The following is a 17,867-nucleotide window of genomic DNA, read 5'->3' as shown; positions in this document are numbered from 1 at the left end:
GAGGCTTCTTGACCAACTGCAGAAGGGATGGTGTGAAAATGGCCAGGTTGAGGTGTTTCTTACCGCCATCACACAGAGTACTTTGAACGTTTCAGTTTCACCGAAAGCTCTCTTGACTGACCAATCGTGCCAACATATCGTCGGTTATATCCAAAGAAACAAAAGCCCAAGCATATGGAAAGTCTGGAAGGTCTGGCTGCAGGAGAGCTCGCTTAATTGAGGACGGGTGGCAGACCACGCACTGATCCGTGCGTCGATATATTGAATTGAGCCCCTTGTTGCAGACACTTGAGTTGGTGGTGGCATCCCCACAATTCTCGAATGCTTCCTATACCTGCGAATGAATGTCCAATCTGCGCACATCATCGAACCGTACATGACTGCTGGGACTGCCCAATCGACTCACTTGTACATACGAACATACTTCCTTTGTGTGCCCGCCGGCGGCAACAGAGAACTGTGCCTTGTGCCTTGCGCATTGTACCTGGTGGTGAGGGGCCTCACAGACCTCACAGAACACAACTCCACCTTCGACCGACGAGATCAAACGCCAGTCCGGTCCGTGCCCTCGAGACCGCTGGACCGCACTGCACACCAAGGGCGGGCGGTGGACATCGCGCTCGACTCTTTCATCCTATCAACACCTCGACTCACCGCGCGCAAATCGCATCTCCATCCAGGCCTGTCGCGGAAATTAAGCGCTGCAACGTCACAAGGCACTGTGTGCCGCAGACAAACCCACACACATCGTGGTGATCCAGAGAGAGAGAGAGAGAGAGGTACGTTCCTGGTTTTCGGCCTTTGTGTTCTGTCTGTTTGCCCGTCTGTCGTCGGCTACAGTGGCGGCATCACCATTGCAAATGCCCCAGTTTCTCTCCTTGTCATTTTGTATTCCAGAGCCCTTTTGTGCGCTAGACAGCATTCCATCGCAAACCCCCACTCATATCTTTCCTATTGCCTTGCATCTTCACCGTCCCTCTTCTCCTGTCCACTTATCGCCTCACCTGTCCTCTCACGAAACCACCAAGGTTCCTCGTCACTACTCTGTGTTGCGGTCCGAACCAGGAGACAGCAGCACCCGAGATCCCGGGAGCGTTTGCTAGCCAGGGACACCCGACCGACCGGCGACGGCTCCTAGCCCTCCCTAGTCCTCAGGCCCCCGTCAGCAAAACTCCACGACTGGGATCAGGACCGCTGGCCTTTGGTTGACCGACAGTGTTCACCGCGCCTCGCCTGTGCCTGTGCCTTGGTGGCGGGTTGTTCTAAACCGCTGCCCCGAGTTTTCCCCTTCTACACTACCACTCCAACAGATCACACATACTTCTAGCCTGGCATCTCCCCTGTTCGACACGTCATCTTCTCACTTGCCTTGGCTCTCTACTTGACCCCCCTTACCTATATTGACACCTATTTGCATTTCTACCTCTACTTTTACCGGCCTTGACCAAGGCGCTGCCGGACATTTGTCCGTTCACCTTCCTTTGCCCTTCGCGTCGCTCTGAAAGAGCCTCCTCGCTTGGCTGCTAGCCCTAGTCGTGTGTCCAGCTGTGCGGCACAGCTTTGTGGACGACATGTCGGGTTCTGGACTTGGGCTAACATTCGGCAAATCATCAGGACAGCAGCAGGCCGACTTTCAGGATCTGAGCCGCTTCTCTGACTCTGAGACTGACGAACGTTCACCATCCAAGTCCCCCTCAGAAATCATCACATCTGCCTTCCGAGGCATCAAAAAGGTTGCGCCCACGCGAGAGGACTGGCCGAGGCTCACGAGGAAGCCCTCTCTTGTTGGACTTCGACGGCCTTCGGAAACTGTTGTTCCCACGATCGAGAGACAACCAACCCCGGGACAATACTCCAATCCTCCAAAGAGCGCTCGCCCAACTCACCATGCTCGGAATTTGAGCCTCCAAGACAGTCTATCGAAACCCCTACCCGAACCGCCCCCGCCACAGCTTTCCCCGGCATCCCCGCTGACCCCTTTGGCACATCCTCACGCCCAGGGGAGTCTGGCGACGATTCTAGACGCCGAAACTACCGAAGAACAGAAAGATCAGAGGCTTGGAACAATGGATTCGACGTCATCTGCGGAGCAACAGGCCGGCGGTCTCTACATGAGACCTCAAGGGGACAATCATAATCAAGAAGCGAATATGAATGGGAATTTAAACAATGGCTCCAGGCAGGAGGGGCAAGAGGAACGTGGTGAAAACTTGACACCAAGAAGTAATGGCCCTCTCTCTGCCGGAACATCTCCCAACTCGGGTCAGGCGAGGGGGGGTACGGTGGGAGGAACCATAGGTGGCCCTGCTGGACCTTCCACACACCTGTCTGGTCTGATGTGTAATGTTCACCGAACCACGGGTCGGGAACCACACCCTCTGGTCGGCGCAACCACGACGGTTCTGGGGGATAAGCTCTACGTCTTTGGCGGCAGGATATTATCAAGAAGCAGACCAGCGCCCTTAACGGCAGACCTCTACGAATTGGATTTGATCCGCCGGCACTGGACAAAGATGGAAACGACTGGCGATATCCCTCCACCTCGCTACTTCCACTCAATGTGCGCGCTTGGTGATACAAAGATGGTTTGCTACGGCGGCATGTCTCCGACGACGAGCCAAAAAAATGCGATACCCCAAGACCAACAACCTGAGGTCACGGTCATGTCGGATATCTACATCTACGATATACCGACCAAAAAATGGACCTATATTCCAACACAGGACGCCCCACAAGGCCGTTATGCGCATTGTGCCTGCATCCTGCCGTCATCCGCCACATTTGCCTCCCACAGGGCGCCTCTATCGGCCCTGCAGCACAATCCATCGAGTGGGAATCCGAATGAGGGGCGGATCGGCATCAACATTGACGGCACGGGCGGTGCTGAGATGATCGTGGTGGGAGGGCAAGATGCGGCCAACCATTACATTGAGCAAATAAGCGTCTTCAACCTACGGAGTCTGAAGTGGGTTTCAACACAGCCGCTGGGCAAGAGCTGCGGCGCATATAGAAGCGTGGTTGCACCCCTTCCGCCCTCTGTGGCTGCCAGGGTTGGAAAGACACATCCGAACGGTGCTCGGCAGGATGCTGCAGCAGCAAGTTTGGAGGCCCGGGAAGCTGGGTCGAGCATGCTCATCTACAGCAACTACAACTTCCTCGACGTCAAGCTCGAGCTTCAAATCAGGTCCAGCGATGGCCACCTTAGCGAACGACCGATGAGCGGCTCCTACACCCCGCCAGGGCTTAGGTTTCCCAACGGAGGTGTCATCGATACACACTTCGTTGTGAGCGGCACATATCTCACATCTTCAAAGCAAGAATATGCTCTCTGGGCGCTGGATTTGCGGACGTTGACGTGGAGTCGCATTGATGCCGGCGGAGCTGTGTTCAGCCAGGGAAGCTGGAACCGCGGTGTTCTTTGGAACAGGCGAAACACCTTTGTGGTTCTTGGCAACAGGAAAAGGAGTTTGGTGGACGACTACAATCATCGGAGGATAAACTTCAGCAATGTGTGCATGGTAGAACTGGAAGCCTTTGGCTTTTACGACAACCCTCGCAAGACGGCACCAATGAGTGGCTTCGTTAGTGCCAGCAGCCCCTATACTGGGCCTGGGCTTAGCTTGTCGCGCAAAGCGGGTGTTACTGCCGGTGGAAGGTATCACAGCCGTGCTGCCGAGGAGCTTGGTGAGAAGGCCTTGGCACTGAGGGAGCTGGCTGATATGGACATTCTTTGCATTGGAGGTGAAAGGATACCGATCAACTCGAGGATCGTCGCCCGGAGGTGGGGCCCTTACTTTGTGCAGCTCCTCCGAGAAGGGACGGCGATGCAAGATGGCAGTGATGCCGCCACTTTAAGGTCCAACTCGGTTTCAGCGCAGGGTGGACGAGGCCCTGGACAATCGTCTGTGTTTTCGTCGAGTACTACTACCCTCGCGCCAAGCATAGCTGGATCCTCCGTCTCTTCGCCACCCATGGATCTTGCGGCCATCAACACGGCGCCGACGCCACGCACCCTTCCACCCAACAGTCGACCGAGGTGTCTGTACTTACCTCACACATACCTTACCGTCCAGGCTCTTCTTCACTTCCTGTACACGTCAGCCCTGCCCGCACCTTCTTCGCCGCTGTGCACACCCCAAATTCTCTGCAGTCTTTTGCAGATCGCCAGGCCATATCGAATCGATGGACTCCTGGAAGCAGTGATTGAACGCCTCCACAGCCTTCTCGACAGTCGCAACGCAGCCGCTGTCTTTAATGCCACGGCCATGGCGGCTGGCGGTGGCCGGGGCATCGACGGCACCCTGAACCCCAACTTCTTCCCCGTCTCGGCTGGTGTCGACGCCCTTCTTGGCCCTGATGGCCAGCCCAGCAGCAGCAGCTTTGCCGGTAGCGACGCGGACTCTGCCACGGGCGGTCTTGCCGGGCGGGCTGCCGGGCTCAAGATTAGCACCTCGGTGCCTGGCGTCCGTCCTTCGAGCGATGAGCTGAGCGCCACCACTAGCGTAGGAAGTGAATGGAGCTCCGAGATGGACAGCGAGCGGGGAACAGGGAGGGAGCCGTGGACTGGTGACCTGAGCAGTGTTATTGGACTGCAGAAGAGGGGGTTGAGAGGTCTGATGGAAGGCCGGAGGATGAGAGAGAGGACGGGGACGAACACGATGCCTTCTGCGCCGGGTAGTTCTGGGGGAGGAGGAGGAGGTGGCGGTGGTGGGCTTGGGTTCAATGCTATGCCGGGGCAGGTTGGGCTTGGGGTTGGGGGTAGAGCATAGAAAAGCGGGGTGGAGGTTTGATAGAAATGAACTTTATGGGGGGTTGGCTAGGTTGTGCATTGCATAAAACTTCTTTTTGGATGAAGATGATGATGGCGATATGTTGGGCGAATGCATTTGATTTGCATTTTTGGTCGGGTAAGGAAGAAGGGGGGTAGATTAGGGTGGTGAGAGGTTTGGGGGGCGATTGTATGTATGTATGCATGGCTTGTATAAAGCTGGGGGGAATATGAAGGGTGGTAATTTTCTCGAGTTTACTGTTTGGCCGCTGGTTGATATGTTCATTGTGGAACTTGAACTCGATATCGCCAAGCAGAACGGCCTCGAATACTCACCAAACTTTGGTCCTGGTTACTCCCTATCAAGCGTCGATAGTGTGTCGTAGTCTCCGATTATTGTCCGCTAGGTGATACTTAGGAGAAACAGCAAGCTCGAAATTTCCTAGTGCTGGTCTTTTTAGCGACACGGCCTTTTAATTACAGAGAGCAGTTCCAGTCTTTAGATCTTTTTACAAAGCTCAACCCTGTCTTTGCCCAGTAACACCTCTCAGATATGCATACGTTTTCAGCAGATCTTGCGGGAAAGTGAGGGTGATGGGTTTAAAAGGCTGTGAAAAGTTTGGTTTGTAATAAGGAGGTTTTGTCAGTGTTTGGACTGAAAAAAATGTCTCTTGAAGACACTGAGACACCGGGATACTTGCATCGTTTGTTCAAAATGGTTCGATAAATATGACTGGTTGATTCCCAAGCAATAGAACTAAGTAGTTTGTGTTCCAGTTTGCCCCTGCGACGCCAAGGCAGGGCCAGTGGTTTGTGGCTTACAGGCACGACGCTTCACGAGGCTCTGGAATAATTCTCGTGATGGGAATTGCATCCCTTCGGCTTTTCCCGCTTCCTCCCTGCTGATGTAGGTTATTGACCGCGGCAAGAAGTCATGTCCAGCATATTGAACCCCTCGAGGGCAACGCCGACTTTTACGGCCTCGGGATTCGAGTCGGTGTCTATTTACAATGGACGCCAAGCATGGCTCAGCTTGTTGCTTGATCCCGAGCCAGGCACAGAATGGTATCGACAGAGCCAAGACAATGCCGGTAGGTTGGAGCGGTGAGAGTTCAAACTCGGCCGAGAAACCACTGCTATTATATCAGAAAATACGCGTGGTGGTTTGGAACCTTCTTCAACTGGGTAGTATAGCTTGGTTCATCCTCAGCATCGAGTGCACAATTCGCTGGAACGACATCCGAGGCATCAACACTATCGATTCTACTGGCCAACTTATTCTCTTTGTGATGGGATGCTTGAGTACGTCTCAGGTTATGTAAAAGGTTGTTTTGTTGGCACTGGGGAAGGTCAGTTTAATATCAAAGCCCGATTTCCTTCTTTTTGCTCTGCGGTGATGCTAGTGTAGGAAGTATGGCAGAAATACTCGGATTGTGCTGACACGGAAATTGAGATCGAACATGGAGCAGATGGTCTACGAGTTTGGCGATTAGGAAGGCTGCTATCCCGAATGGCACAGTCAATCCTACTCCCAATCCCCGCCGGGGTAGAGTAACGCTTGTGACTGTTCTTCTCTGCAACTTTGAAGAAGAAAGTGTTACCATCATATCTCTGCTTTCATTTTTCATCATATTTTCCCCAGCATCCAGAAATCCTCCAACAACGAAAATTATGCTATAATCCCAATCATGAAGGAGGTGTGGCTTGTGACACCTCCTATCGCCAACGTCCCTGCCGTTGATTGGCGACTTCCACCCGTCAACATCCAAAACAGGGAAAAGTCATCCCAGCATGACGTAGCATCCACCCGCCACATTTCATCATTGCCCCCAGCAGCCACACTTGTTTCTTCGCGTGTAAGTCGGTGCCCAAAATCAAGATTGCTTGGGTAGGTGACGAGAAAGCAGACATAATAAGGGGTCATTCGGTCTATACATCCTCAAGTTTTGGTTTCCCATTCTCCCGTCTCCTACCTACCTAGAACATCAAAACCCAAACTGAAAAATTAATTCAACAACAACACGCACTTGACCTACCTACCTTATCTTCCCTAAATCGGAACATCGAAAACAAGCAAAAAAATGGAGTGGACAAAAACCCAATACAACACCCTCTACGAAACCTGGGTTCCCTACCTCGAAGACCTCTACCTCCGCTACTTTACCCGCGACAACAAAGCAAGCTACACCACCAAAGGTATATCCCTTTCCCTTTCCCTTTCCCTTCCTAGCCACTATAGCCACTAACCCAGTCGTCCCTCTAGAAAACCTCGACAAAACAAAAGTAACCGGCATCTCCCAAGTCGACACCCTCCAAGACAACATCCACACCACTGCCTCCTCCCAGCTCGGTCAGGACGGCCTGGGCAGACCAGTCGGCGATTTACTCTCCAGGGAGGGAGTCAACAGGCTTGAGCGAAAGGGCAAGGATGGTCAGGGCGGGTATGTCCCCGGGGGAAACAGCAATGTCGTCAGCGGGGCGGGGAATACCCTTGTTGGTGGTGCTGTTGAGGGAGGGAAGACGGCGGGCAGCGGGGTGGTGAATGGGGGGAAGGCGGCGGTGGGTTGGTTTGGGCTTGGGAAGAAGGAGCAGAAGTAATAGAGAAACATGAGACCTAGAGAGACAGGAGATTGCAATGCCCCTTTCGTTACCATGTTTGTGATAAGGAGCAATAATACAGCGTTTATTCACTCTCGAGCACAAAGACACGGTCGAACTAAGAAAAACAAGGTGCTCAAGAAACCAACAAACACGTCCCAGTAGTAAACAGCCCCCCTCTGCCCCCAATCAAAAAAAAAAACCCCAAACCCAAGAGATCAAATCCCCGAATCATCCTGCAAAAACGGCGCCCCACTCGGGTAAAACGCATCCCAATTATTGCAATTCCCCGTCAACTCATTCAGATTCATCACCGTCGGTATACTCGTCAGCTGCTCCAAAAACTGCACACTAAACCCCTGGCTAGCATGCCAGGCAATATGGCAATGCATCAGCCACGCCCCCGGATTGTTCGTCCGGTACGCGAGCGCCAACCATCCCCACGCCGGCAGCATCGTCGTGTCCCTTCTCGTCGGGTTCGCAATTTTCAAGGCCGGGCCATCAACAGAGGGGTTGTACGGCCTCAGCCGATTAGTCGGGTTGATCGGCGCGGCCAGGGCGGGGCTGGCGCCGAGGATGAGGATGTCGTGTCCGTGGAGGTGGACGGGGTGAGGGATGGAGGAGTTGTTTACAATAAGCCAAAAGGTCCATTGATTTGCGGTAGGGACGGAGATGACGTTTGTGTTTGCGGGCATGGTGCCTGTGTTGGAGTTTTTGACGTACTCGAGGGTTGGGTTGTTCCAGTTTACTTTCATGGGGGTGTTGTTCACTGGCCAGTAGACTCGGGAGATGCCGCCGGTGGTGGAGATTTGGAGGCGGGTGTTGAGGGTGTTGCCTGTTGTGAAGGAGGCTGAGGGGACAGACTTGCTGACGACGGGGGTGTAGTTGAGAGAATCGGCGCAGCGGGAGTCGGGGGGGACTGTTCCCGCGGAGGTAGGGTTTGCGGTGGGTGCGCCCGAGTATTGAAAGATCATGGCTGGGCGGTTGGTCGCTCCGCCGCAGGGGGCCGAGGAGAAGGTGGCGTTGAACCAGTAGTTGGCTACGGGCTGGTTGGCGTTGATGATGACGTCGTATCTTTGGCCGACACCAATGTAGAGGCTTGTTACCGTGACGGGCGTGATAGGGACCATGTCGGTGGCGACGATGGTGAAGGAATGTCCTACCAAGGACACGGTGAAACTGGCTTGGACTGAGCCGTTAATGAGTCTGAGGAGGTGCTTTCGTCCGGCCGTGAGGGTGAACCTGCGATAGCTTCCCGAAGCACCGTTGGCTCTTCTGTTCAGGCCATTGAACAGAATGTTGTCACTAGGAGGTGGCGATCCGGGGAAGCCGGGGATGCTACTGGTGGTTAGTCATCTCAGATCAACCTAACATCAGGGGTTATCATACTATGGATTCGTAGGGCTGTTGACTCGGTGTGCCAGCGCAAACGCCGAGCCGTAATACCAGTCACTAATCACAAGCGGACCAAGATCATCGTCGTAATTGCTTGATGCTGGGCCGTTGATGCGAATGGCTCCCAGAACACCGTTGCCATACTGTGCTGAGAAATGGGAATGATACCTGGCTTGTTATCAGCGCCTGGTACATGCTGCTTCAACTCAGCTTGAACTCACCAGGCAGTGCCATATTGCGTCGCAATAAAGGAGTAAGTCTTACTTCTCCCAGGAGCAATCGGGCACTCGGTCACACCACTAACGCCGTCATTGTTGTTGGTATTCTTTTGGTGAATGCCATGGAAGTGGATAGATGTGCTAGCCCAACCAGTTAGCTGTTGGGATCATCAAATTGAGTCGTAAACGGCGACTCACCCGTTGCTGACGAGGTTGTTGACGACGGTAACATTGATTCTATCTCCCCAATCTGTAGTTTGTTAGCCTTTGAATCTTGTGCTTTAACGTCAAAAAATCAAACCTACTGCCTGTAATCGTTGGTCCTGTTGGAAAACACCAATCAGAATCACTGTTCCTTAATTTGTCCATCAAGTCGGTACTCACCAGGAAATTGACCTAGACACAGATATTAGTTCCAACCTTGTTTGAAATGTACGATAGAACAGAAAAACATACCATTCACCAGCATAGCCTTCGCCTTGATCCCCCCATCTCCACCAATCCAGTTATTCACCTCCGTCAGCGTAAAGGTATAAGTCCTTGTCACACCCGTCACCGGCGTCGAAGCCTCCCAGTCAGTATTGATATTGAACACCGGGCTCGTGGTCCAGCACTGCCTGTTCGTCGCAGTGTTGCACGTCTGTCTCGGCTGTAGCCGTTGTGATCGCGGCCTCAGCAGCGGCGTAACAGGCTGCTCGAGGGAAGAACCCAGAGCGACCGCACCACCAACCGGGACGAGACACCACCACAGGAAAATAGCCGCGTAGGACAGAAGCATGTTGGAGACAACCTTGGTGGTAACCATCATGATCCTCACCCCCAAAAAAACTGTCCGATGAGACTTCAACGGACAGTTATTTCAAGGACGATTGGAACACAGGTTGGTAGCACCCGTCCAAAGGACACAAGAAAATAAAAACCTCTGAACCTTGGGCAATGCTCAAGTTGGAAGAGAAGACGGTGGTAGAGTTCAGTACCTAGGGTAGGTAGTACTCACAAAACCTCAAGGAACAAAGTGAGACATACAACCAGCAGAAGATCGGGATAATACTCATCTTTATACTCCGGCCACTTGAACCCTCAGCTACCTACCTCAATATCACCCCCTCCCCTTTCCACCCAAAGCCCACCACCCATCGAAACTGGTCCAAGCAGAATGAGTGACCCCTCCCAGACATGACCCTTGCCTCCCAAAAGAGAGAGAAAATTCCTTTTCCACCATCCACCAGGTCATGTCTCGGGAGGCAAATGAGCACAACATCTCCGTCCGACCATGTGGTGGTGAGCTTTCTCGTCACACACACACACCCGCACACACACACACATCCCAGTGTTCCTCGACAAAACAAGCCGCTCTGATAACCCACCCCAAACAGGTCAAGTTGAAGCCCGACACCACCACCACCACCACCACCACGAAAAACTCATAGTGCTTTTTTGCAAGGGGAAGCAATGATACCCTAGCTGCCTGCTTCGCCCAGAACTCCCGAAAAGACAATAATCTATGGTTTTGACCGTGATAGCCTCAATATCCGGGACCGAACGTCAAAACTCGGCCGCCGCCTCGGAGACAAAAGCCGTGATGTGACTCTGGCTGCGAGTGAGCCGCTTGACGCTAGGCATGGAATTGGAGGTGTTGTAATGTGTGGATGTGTGGGCGTATCTTGGCGATCCAGAACCCTTTCAACTTGGTCAGGGGGGGGGAGGGGGGGGGGAAGAGGAGATATCCATGGACAATACATACGTGCATATCCGACTTTGTTTGTGTGTGTGTGAGCACGGCGGCGGTTTTGGGTAAGCCGGACCCCTGTGTAATGAGGGGGACCATATCCCGGAAGAAGACCTGACCGAGCTTAGGTAGGTTAGGGTAAGGTACAACAAGCACGGCATATAAACAGGAAAAAAGTAACCTAATCTAGGTCAAAGGAGGAAACTGTCCGGGGGAGGAAAGGCAATGATGATCTGCCCCTCTGCTAAAGTCCTTGTCATCCCATCCCCCGTCCTTCGGAGCCGGTATCACAAAACCTCATCAGCTATCTGCCTATCATCCACGGGATTTCGTCGTTGCTTTCTTGGCCTGCGTGACGACGACCTGACTAATCGACCATCGAACTAGATCAGGCCTGCCCCAGCTGCTGGGAATCTCTCTGCCTCCATGTGGCGGCAGCGGCGACGTGCAGGCAGGTTAATATGATGGGCATGGCTACGGAGTAACCCAGGTTATCAGCAGTGCAGCCAGTCGAACTCGCTTTGTAGTCCCAAAGGACGGCAAAACCTGGGGCCGGCAAAGCAAGCGGGAGGAAGCGTTGAAGCTGCCTTTTCTCTGCCCTACCGGTATGAGTATTAATTTGTGAACATTAAGGGGAGTCACGGGAAGAAACATTTACCGAATCGTGGCTTGCTTCCCCCGCTCCTCCCCCCGCTTGATGTCAGGGTCGGGAGAACAGAGAGAGGCTAGGCTCGTGAGGGGGGCAGATGCAGGGCGTGCAGTAGTTGCAATAGTTCGCAGCAGCAAAGGTCTGGTGTGCGAAACTGTGCTCGGCGGGCACGTTGTGTGCAACCCAAGCCCCCCCCCAAACACGGCTCGATATTAATTGGTTGCATGTGGGTGGGTGCCACTCGCCCAAAGAGCCCGCGACCTACCCTCGAACCACACATGCTGAAAACCGGGACAGGAGAGGAGGAGACATATATTCAGCTAAGAATAGAGATGGGAATCATCTCAGCCAACCTCAAACCTCGTGAAGCTCAGCATATCACACTCAGCACCCCCCTCACCGTACCTGACCTTGCCTTACCAGGTACCTGTCACAAAGTCCGACATTCGGCCCTCTCTTCAGCCCAGACTCCCGAATCGTTTACCATTGTCCAATGAGCCAATGGCCTCAACCCGTCGTCCTCCCCCGACGAACGCCAAGCTGATATTTTGCCTTCTAGTGTTCCAAGTGTATGGGTGTATGGGAAACTGCAGGAACATCGCATCCCCAGACGGCTGCAAGACTGACTGACAGGTCACTTGACATTCCCACGCTAATGACTGCCTTCTCGGACATCTCTTGCAGCTATCATCACCGAGCCTTCCGGGACGAAAATGATCCCTACCCTTGGTTTGGAAAAAGATGTATGAAGTGATCATGAGATTAGGCAGACGGCGGCACTTACCGACAAGACCACAGTTTCCGGAAGCTGTTCCTGCTCCCCAACAATACAACCCGTGAACGACGACGTGAGTCAATGATAGTTGAAATCAACAATATAAACAGCAAAAAGAAATTCTTTCAAGTGGTATCCCTAACAACTACAATACAAGCTCAAAACACGCCCGGCTGTAAAGACAAAGGAAAAGGAACAATAACGTGCTACTGCTGTAGCTAGATATACAGCCAGCCCATGCTTGGAACACGCCGCCACTTCTTGCGGCAACTATTACACATCCCCACTTCAGCTCTGACTTCTGTAACTCCTCACTTATTTCTCGGCCGTACCGGGCATACCAGGCCCCGGCCTGGTCCCCCGTCACTCATGTTCTCATGCAGATTAGCAAAGACAGAAAAAAGATAGATGTTTTGTGCACACCGTCCTCATAACACAGGCGATGGTGTTATCGTCGCCGCGGGCTGCAAGCCAGGCAACCCCGCTTTCAACTCTGCCTCTTCCTCTCCCTCCTCATAAATCTTCTCCTCCACAATCTCGCCCGGGCCTTTGACGATTGGCGAGAAAGAGTCAACCTCTTCCACCTCTTCAAGTTCGTCTGTCACACTCGGAGGACCCCTTCCCCGTTCGGTCAGATTGTCGTCTTCGTCGTCCTCGTCCACCTCCTGAATCGCCATCTCGCCGCTCCTACGCCCGAGACCGCTAGCACTCGCACTTCTAGAATGGCTTGCTGATCCAGACCCCGAACTGCGTGTGTCCCTTGAACCTGACAAACTCAGCATGGGCCCCTTGAAGATGTTCCGCTTGCGTTTGGCGAACATGACTCCGTTACCCGAAAAGGGGTTCGGGCTGCCTGGGGGCTGTGGAATCATGGCTCCGTTGAAGGCCGGTATTCCTTCGTTGAAGACGCTCAGGGGTGGTCCGCTGCGGTCCCGCACAAGACGGATGTTGCTGGGAAAGGTGTTGCCCGTAGGAGTGGCCGGTAAAACCTTGACAGAGTGGTGGGGACTTCGAGCATTCTGCATTGGCGTCTTGGAAACCGACGTGGAGACGGAACCGTTCGACGACGTTGAGCTAGCCTTGCTGTGGCTATGGTGGTGCGTGTGGTGCAGGGACCGCACTGACGAGACAGATGACGAGGTAGACTTTCGTCCGCGGAGTCCAGTGGGCCCAGAGGATCGCCGGACGGTTGAGCGGGGTGTCAAAGGTGAAGGCGACATGGACTGCCGTTTGTACCCAGAGGAGCTGGGCATCCGGGGATGGTGCATGGATGGGGTCGACAAGGTCGGCGATATTGGGTTGGACGACGTCCCTTGAGCAGCCGAAGAGCCGCGGGGTGGGTAGCCATTGGCAACCACACCCTTGGGTAGGCTGGCGGTAGCAGGAGCTGCATTAGACCCGCTCACCGGATACTTGCTGGTCTGGGGCCGGGGACTGGCATCTTTTGACTTGGTATCCTTTGCGCTTGTCTGCTTGGAAAGGAGGTTAGGTGCCGACTGGCTTCCTCCACGCCTGCTGGCATTCTTCATCCCCGTGTGCTCAAAGAGCCAATGTGTCCAGTTCTTCCACGTCGCAAGGATGGCATGTGACGGTCGTTTCTTCACCTTCTTTGGGTCACCTGCCTGCGAGGTGGTGGTGGCCTCTAGTGCGTCTGTTGTCGTCACTAGATGGAGGGTGCTGCCCCTAGAGCGTGCGCTTCTTAGAACCCCTTCCTTTGGTGGTGGGATTGGCCTCCGATGCCTCGACGAGCTGACTGACCTTATCGAGTCCTTGTCAATCGGTGGAGGTGGCACCTCCCCATCAGGACTAAGAGCAAGATTTCCGTTTCCAGTCTTGGAAAAGTCGGCAAACCCGGGCAAGTCTGGAATCGTCAAGCTAGGGTAGTGGGCGCTTCTCCTCTGGCTCCGGCCCCGTGTCCTATGGGGGGTATCTGAGAGCTTCGCGAACTGGGATTCCTCGACCGTCGCCAGAGCGTTCAGTCGACTGGAAGCTTGGGAGAAGCGGCGTGAATTCCTATTCTCGGCCCTCTCTCTTCGTTTCCTCTCTCTGCGTATCACTTTGCGTACTTCTTTTTCGAGCAGCAACGTCCACCAACCCCCCAGAGCATCGCATCGCTGAGAAATGACGCTCTCCATCACAGCCTCGATATCCACCCCGGCACTCTTCATCCGGTGCAGTACCTCCTTCTCAAGAGGGGTCGAAAAAGGTGCCGGTCGTTCCAGTTTGAGGATCTCTTGCTGCTGCGGTGCGTGCTCGGCGAGGAAAGGATGCGCCAGAATATCCGGTAGTGTCGGTCGTAGCAGGGGGCGTTTCGAGAGGAGCAGCTTGAGGAGTGACAAGGCGTCGGCTGGTATAAAATCGGGATAGTTTGGTTCCTCCATCAATATCTTGGTTCTCGTGACCTGGTCGTTGTCGTCGTCAAACGGCAGCTCACCCGTGAGCAAAGCGTATAAGATGACCCCCAAGCTCCACACGTCCACCTTCTCGCCGGCGTATTTCTCTCCCTTTAGCATTTCGGGGGCCGAATAGCATATGGTGCCGCAAAAGGTCTGAAGGTAATTGGCCTTGCCCTCGTATTCCCGGGTGAAGCCAAAGTCGCACAGCTTGACGTTCTCATTCTTGTCGAGAAGGATATTTTCGAGCTTCAAGTCGCGATGAACGCAATTCTGTTGGTGGACATAGGACACGGCGCCGACCAACTGCGTAAACGTCTTTTGCACCTTTTCGACGGGGAGTTTGCCATGGTCGATCAGATAGTTGTAGAGCTCGTCACCTGAGCAGTATTCCAGCACCAGCCATACCATGGATTCGGTTACAATCACCTCGTATAATCTTGCTATGTGTGGGTGTACAAATTGGCGGTGGTGGTGAATCTCGCGGGCCAGGTTGGCATCGTCCTTCTTCGCCGACTTGAGAACAACCTAGAAATAAAAAATAAACACATCAATGACTGCCCTTGCCCAATGGCATGCGCGGCTCAGAACCAACCTTGGAGCCATTTGTGAGTTTGTGGGTAGCAAGGTAAACCTTGCCAAAGGATCCTTTTCCTATTAACCGGCCTAGAGTGTAGTTGCCGACAGATTTCAGGTCCTTGTTGGAGAACTCGCTGTGGGAACAGGTTGGTCAGCGTGATACAATCGTAGCGATGGTCTCGTTGGTGGGCGGGCCTACTCGAGGAGCTCTTGGTACGACTGAGTGAGCTAGACGGAGCGAAGAGAAATCATGATTAGCTATCACGATCACACACTAGAACAACCCAGACTCGAGAGAAGAAGGAAAACACACCTTGGCCTTCCGTCCAAGCGCCTCAGCCTTTCCCTTTGCCGTCTGCATCCCTCGGCGCCGTCGGGACAGGACCTGGTCCTCATCCACCGACCAAACGCCCCAAGTACCGTCGACAAACGCCCACTTGACTGGTGATGGTGAGTTTCGAGCGCAAGGGATTGATCAAACGGACTCTTGATAGCAGTCAGGGTGAGGTATCCGTAGGTGGTGGCTGGGCTGGTGGTGTCTTGCAAACAGTGAAGTCGCCTGGATGTTGTAATCTCGTTTCTCGATAGAATTGTAACCAAGGGGCTCGTTCCGTTTCATCTGCCAGGGGGGGAGCCACGTTTCTAGGCCTTTGGGGATTTTATGGACAGTGTTCGAGAGTTGATTATCGAAAAGGGTCCTGGAGAACAATATAAACAGTTCCAACTCGGAACAGGCGACGCCAATTACGATGACAACTCGTGCCCAAAGGATGGGAGCTGGAGCGCGACTGTGAGTGGCACTTGGACGAACGGGGAGCTCCAAAATTGTTAGCGGCTTTCTTGTTTCTCAGACGTCGTTTCTTGGTGGCGCAGGCGCGGGGTGTCCACTGTAATTGAGGTGGAAGATGGACCGAGCTTCCGTCGTTGGCCAGCGCTAGTAACAGTGACAGCCAGTCTCTGGTCCTCAAAGACGGGAGCTTGGAAGTTGTGTTGAGATGACCGTGCTTCCGCTCCTTCCAACAGGTTGGTTGCCCAATACTCCGTATCACCGATATGAACGCGTATTCAGGGGCTCGGTCAAGAAGCGTGGAAGCTCATCTGACATTCGCGTCGGCCCCGGCATTGGCTTCCAGAAGGAGTGCTGCCAAGGCTTTGGAATCCCCAGATCGTTTGGCTGATCGCCTGGTCAGGGCCATCCCTGCATATCTTTGTCAGGATGTCCCGGATGCTGCCCTCGGATCTCCCACGTGTTGAACGATACGATCTGGTGTCAGTGAGCACAAGGTCTTTTCTTGGGGATATCTTCTTTAATCAGGTATGTCTTGGACCAGTATCAGTATCAATTCAGGGTCTCGGATGAATAGGTACTATGGGTAGGTGATATCCATGCCAAGCCTCAACGTTGGCTCTTTGGCGGGGAGCTTTCAACATCAGACAATGACAGACTTGATGGGAGACTCGAGAAAGTTGAAGGAGATAGATACATCATCAGATGGAATGTGTTTGTGCCCCGTTGGCTGACTTCATTTCATACCTACACTGATAACTATCACAGGATATGTCCAACAGCATCAAACCCCTCCTATCAGATCAAAGTCACACCACTTTTTCGGTCCCGAACCCCGCATTCACAATGATGCAGCCAAACTGGGTCTGAAAGGGGCAGTGTAACCTAGTCGTGTATACCTACGTGCTCTTAGCGACGATCCATCAAGAGAGTATCAAGCATATATACCTACCTATACTACCTCTCTTCCCATAAACCTTCATCTCTGAAGTGCCGTCTCCAGCTGCTCACCGACCTCTTTAAATCCTCCAACCTGCAGCCAGCACGCTCGGAAACCTCCGTCTTGACAGTCATCCAAAGTGCGGCTCATTGCTGCGCGGCCCAAAAAAAATCATGTTTGCTTTTCCCATTCTGCTGCTGTGATCACCCAAACTCTCCAATAGCACGCCAGATCGGAAATCCGATCATGAAATCCCTCAGGTTTCCCGGAACCCCTTGCTTTTTCTTGATAAAAAGGTCAACGGGGATCTGACCAGATATGCCACCTCATTCAGCCGGAGCTATCACCGATCTAGGTATCAGCCAAGGCGACAGAGAACACGGCTGAGGACGTCATCCGTGGTGTCTCGGAGGATCTAGCAAAGGCATAACTGGTTGAACCGTTGCAGTTAGTGATCAGATGAGATTCGAGGAGCTGGGAAGGACTGCAGTGCCCTAGATTCATGGTGTTTACCTGTCACCTTATGCACAGGGAGATAATTTGTCACCTATCATCGTCGGTGAACATACGAGTGGGGATGTGATATAGATCTTGTGGTGGGGTGCTTTTTGGTCATCAAAGGTGTGTGTCGTGCGCTCCTTGGTTTGGCAGGTCCAGAACCAGGTAGCCCTAGCCCCTTTCAGCCAACAAAGGTGATCTGATTTTCACACCATGGTTCCGGGAACTTCAATGTTACCTTGCCTTACCTATGATAGTACCTATCCTGGGGAAACCAACAAGAGAAGGTGTTGGGGTATAAGATACCTTGTCGTCACGATATTGCCCACAGGTCGGATCACTTACACCTGCCTACTCTGGACTTTGTACGGGCAAACTCACCGCTCTCATGTGCTTGACCTTACCTTTCTTTTCTAATATCAACCATTAACACCAAGGCTCAGCGCCATTTACTCGGCCCTCTCACAGTTTCCAAAGCCTCTCACAGTCTTCAATCTCTCACACTTCACAATCTTCAAACCTCCCACATCCACACCTT

The 17,867-nt window shown here is 53.2% G+C and overlaps 5 protein-coding genes across 5 annotated transcripts; 2 read left to right on the top strand and 3 right to left on the bottom strand.

Moving 5' to 3' along the window:
* Positions 1-184: 184 nt before the first annotated feature.
* On the top strand, positions 185-4,769 carry QC763_504680 (uncharacterized protein; the record flags this gene model as incomplete). Its single annotated transcript, XM_062913061.1, has 2 exons — positions 185-779; positions 1,615-4,769. Exons 1-2 carry the CDS (start codon positions 341-343, stop codon positions 4,767-4,769), a joined length of 3,594 nt encoding a protein of 1,197 aa, XP_062764314.1. The 5' UTR covers positions 185-340.
* A 1,829-nt stretch (positions 4,770-6,598) lies between these two features.
* Positions 6,599-7,366, top strand: QC763_504670 (uncharacterized protein; the record flags this gene model as incomplete). Its single annotated transcript, XM_062913060.1, has 2 exons — positions 6,599-6,964; positions 7,032-7,366. Exons 1-2 carry the CDS (start codon positions 6,850-6,852, stop codon positions 7,364-7,366), a joined length of 450 nt encoding a protein of 149 aa, XP_062764313.1. The 5' UTR covers positions 6,599-6,849.
* Positions 6,788-8,995, bottom strand: QC763_0085060 (uncharacterized protein; the record flags this gene model as incomplete). The annotated part of the gene is made up of 3 exons (XM_062906181.1): positions 6,788-8,707; positions 8,756-8,909; positions 8,983-8,995. 3 exons carry the CDS (start codon positions 8,993-8,995, stop codon positions 7,585-7,587), a joined length of 1,290 nt encoding a protein of 429 aa, XP_062764312.1. The 3' UTR covers positions 6,788-7,584.
* Positions 8,996-9,173: 178 nt separating this feature from the next.
* QC763_0085050 (uncharacterized protein) lies at positions 9,174-9,787 on the bottom strand (the record flags this gene model as incomplete). Its single annotated transcript, XM_062906180.1, has 2 exons — positions 9,174-9,229; positions 9,436-9,787. 2 exons carry the CDS (start codon positions 9,785-9,787, stop codon positions 9,174-9,176), a joined length of 408 nt encoding a protein of 135 aa, XP_062764311.1.
* Positions 9,788-12,560: 2,773 nt separating this feature from the next.
* On the bottom strand, positions 12,561-17,778 carry QC763_504650 (uncharacterized protein; the record flags this gene model as incomplete). Its single annotated transcript, XM_062913059.1, has 6 exons — positions 17,345-17,778; positions 16,844-17,262; positions 15,418-16,790; positions 15,304-15,332; positions 15,121-15,238; positions 12,561-15,053 (listed from the first exon to the last, which is right to left on the bottom strand). The coding sequence occupies exons 3-6, from the start codon at positions 15,463-15,465 to the stop codon at positions 12,561-12,563; spliced, it is 2,688 nt and encodes an 895-aa protein (XP_062764310.1). The 5' UTR covers positions 15,466-16,790; positions 16,844-17,262; positions 17,345-17,778.
* Positions 17,779-17,867: the final 89 nt, after the last annotated feature.

The sequence above is a fragment of the Podospora pseudopauciseta genome, assembly GCF_035222475.1.
Source record: "Podospora pseudopauciseta strain CBS 411.78 chromosome 5 map unlocalized CBS411.78m_5.2, whole genome shotgun sequence".
In the NCBI taxonomy this organism is placed as follows: Eukaryota; Fungi; Ascomycota; class Sordariomycetes; order Sordariales; family Podosporaceae; genus Podospora; species Podospora pseudopauciseta.
The sequence above is the reverse complement of the archived record's forward strand: the minus strand, read 5'-3'. Positions and strand labels throughout refer to the sequence as shown.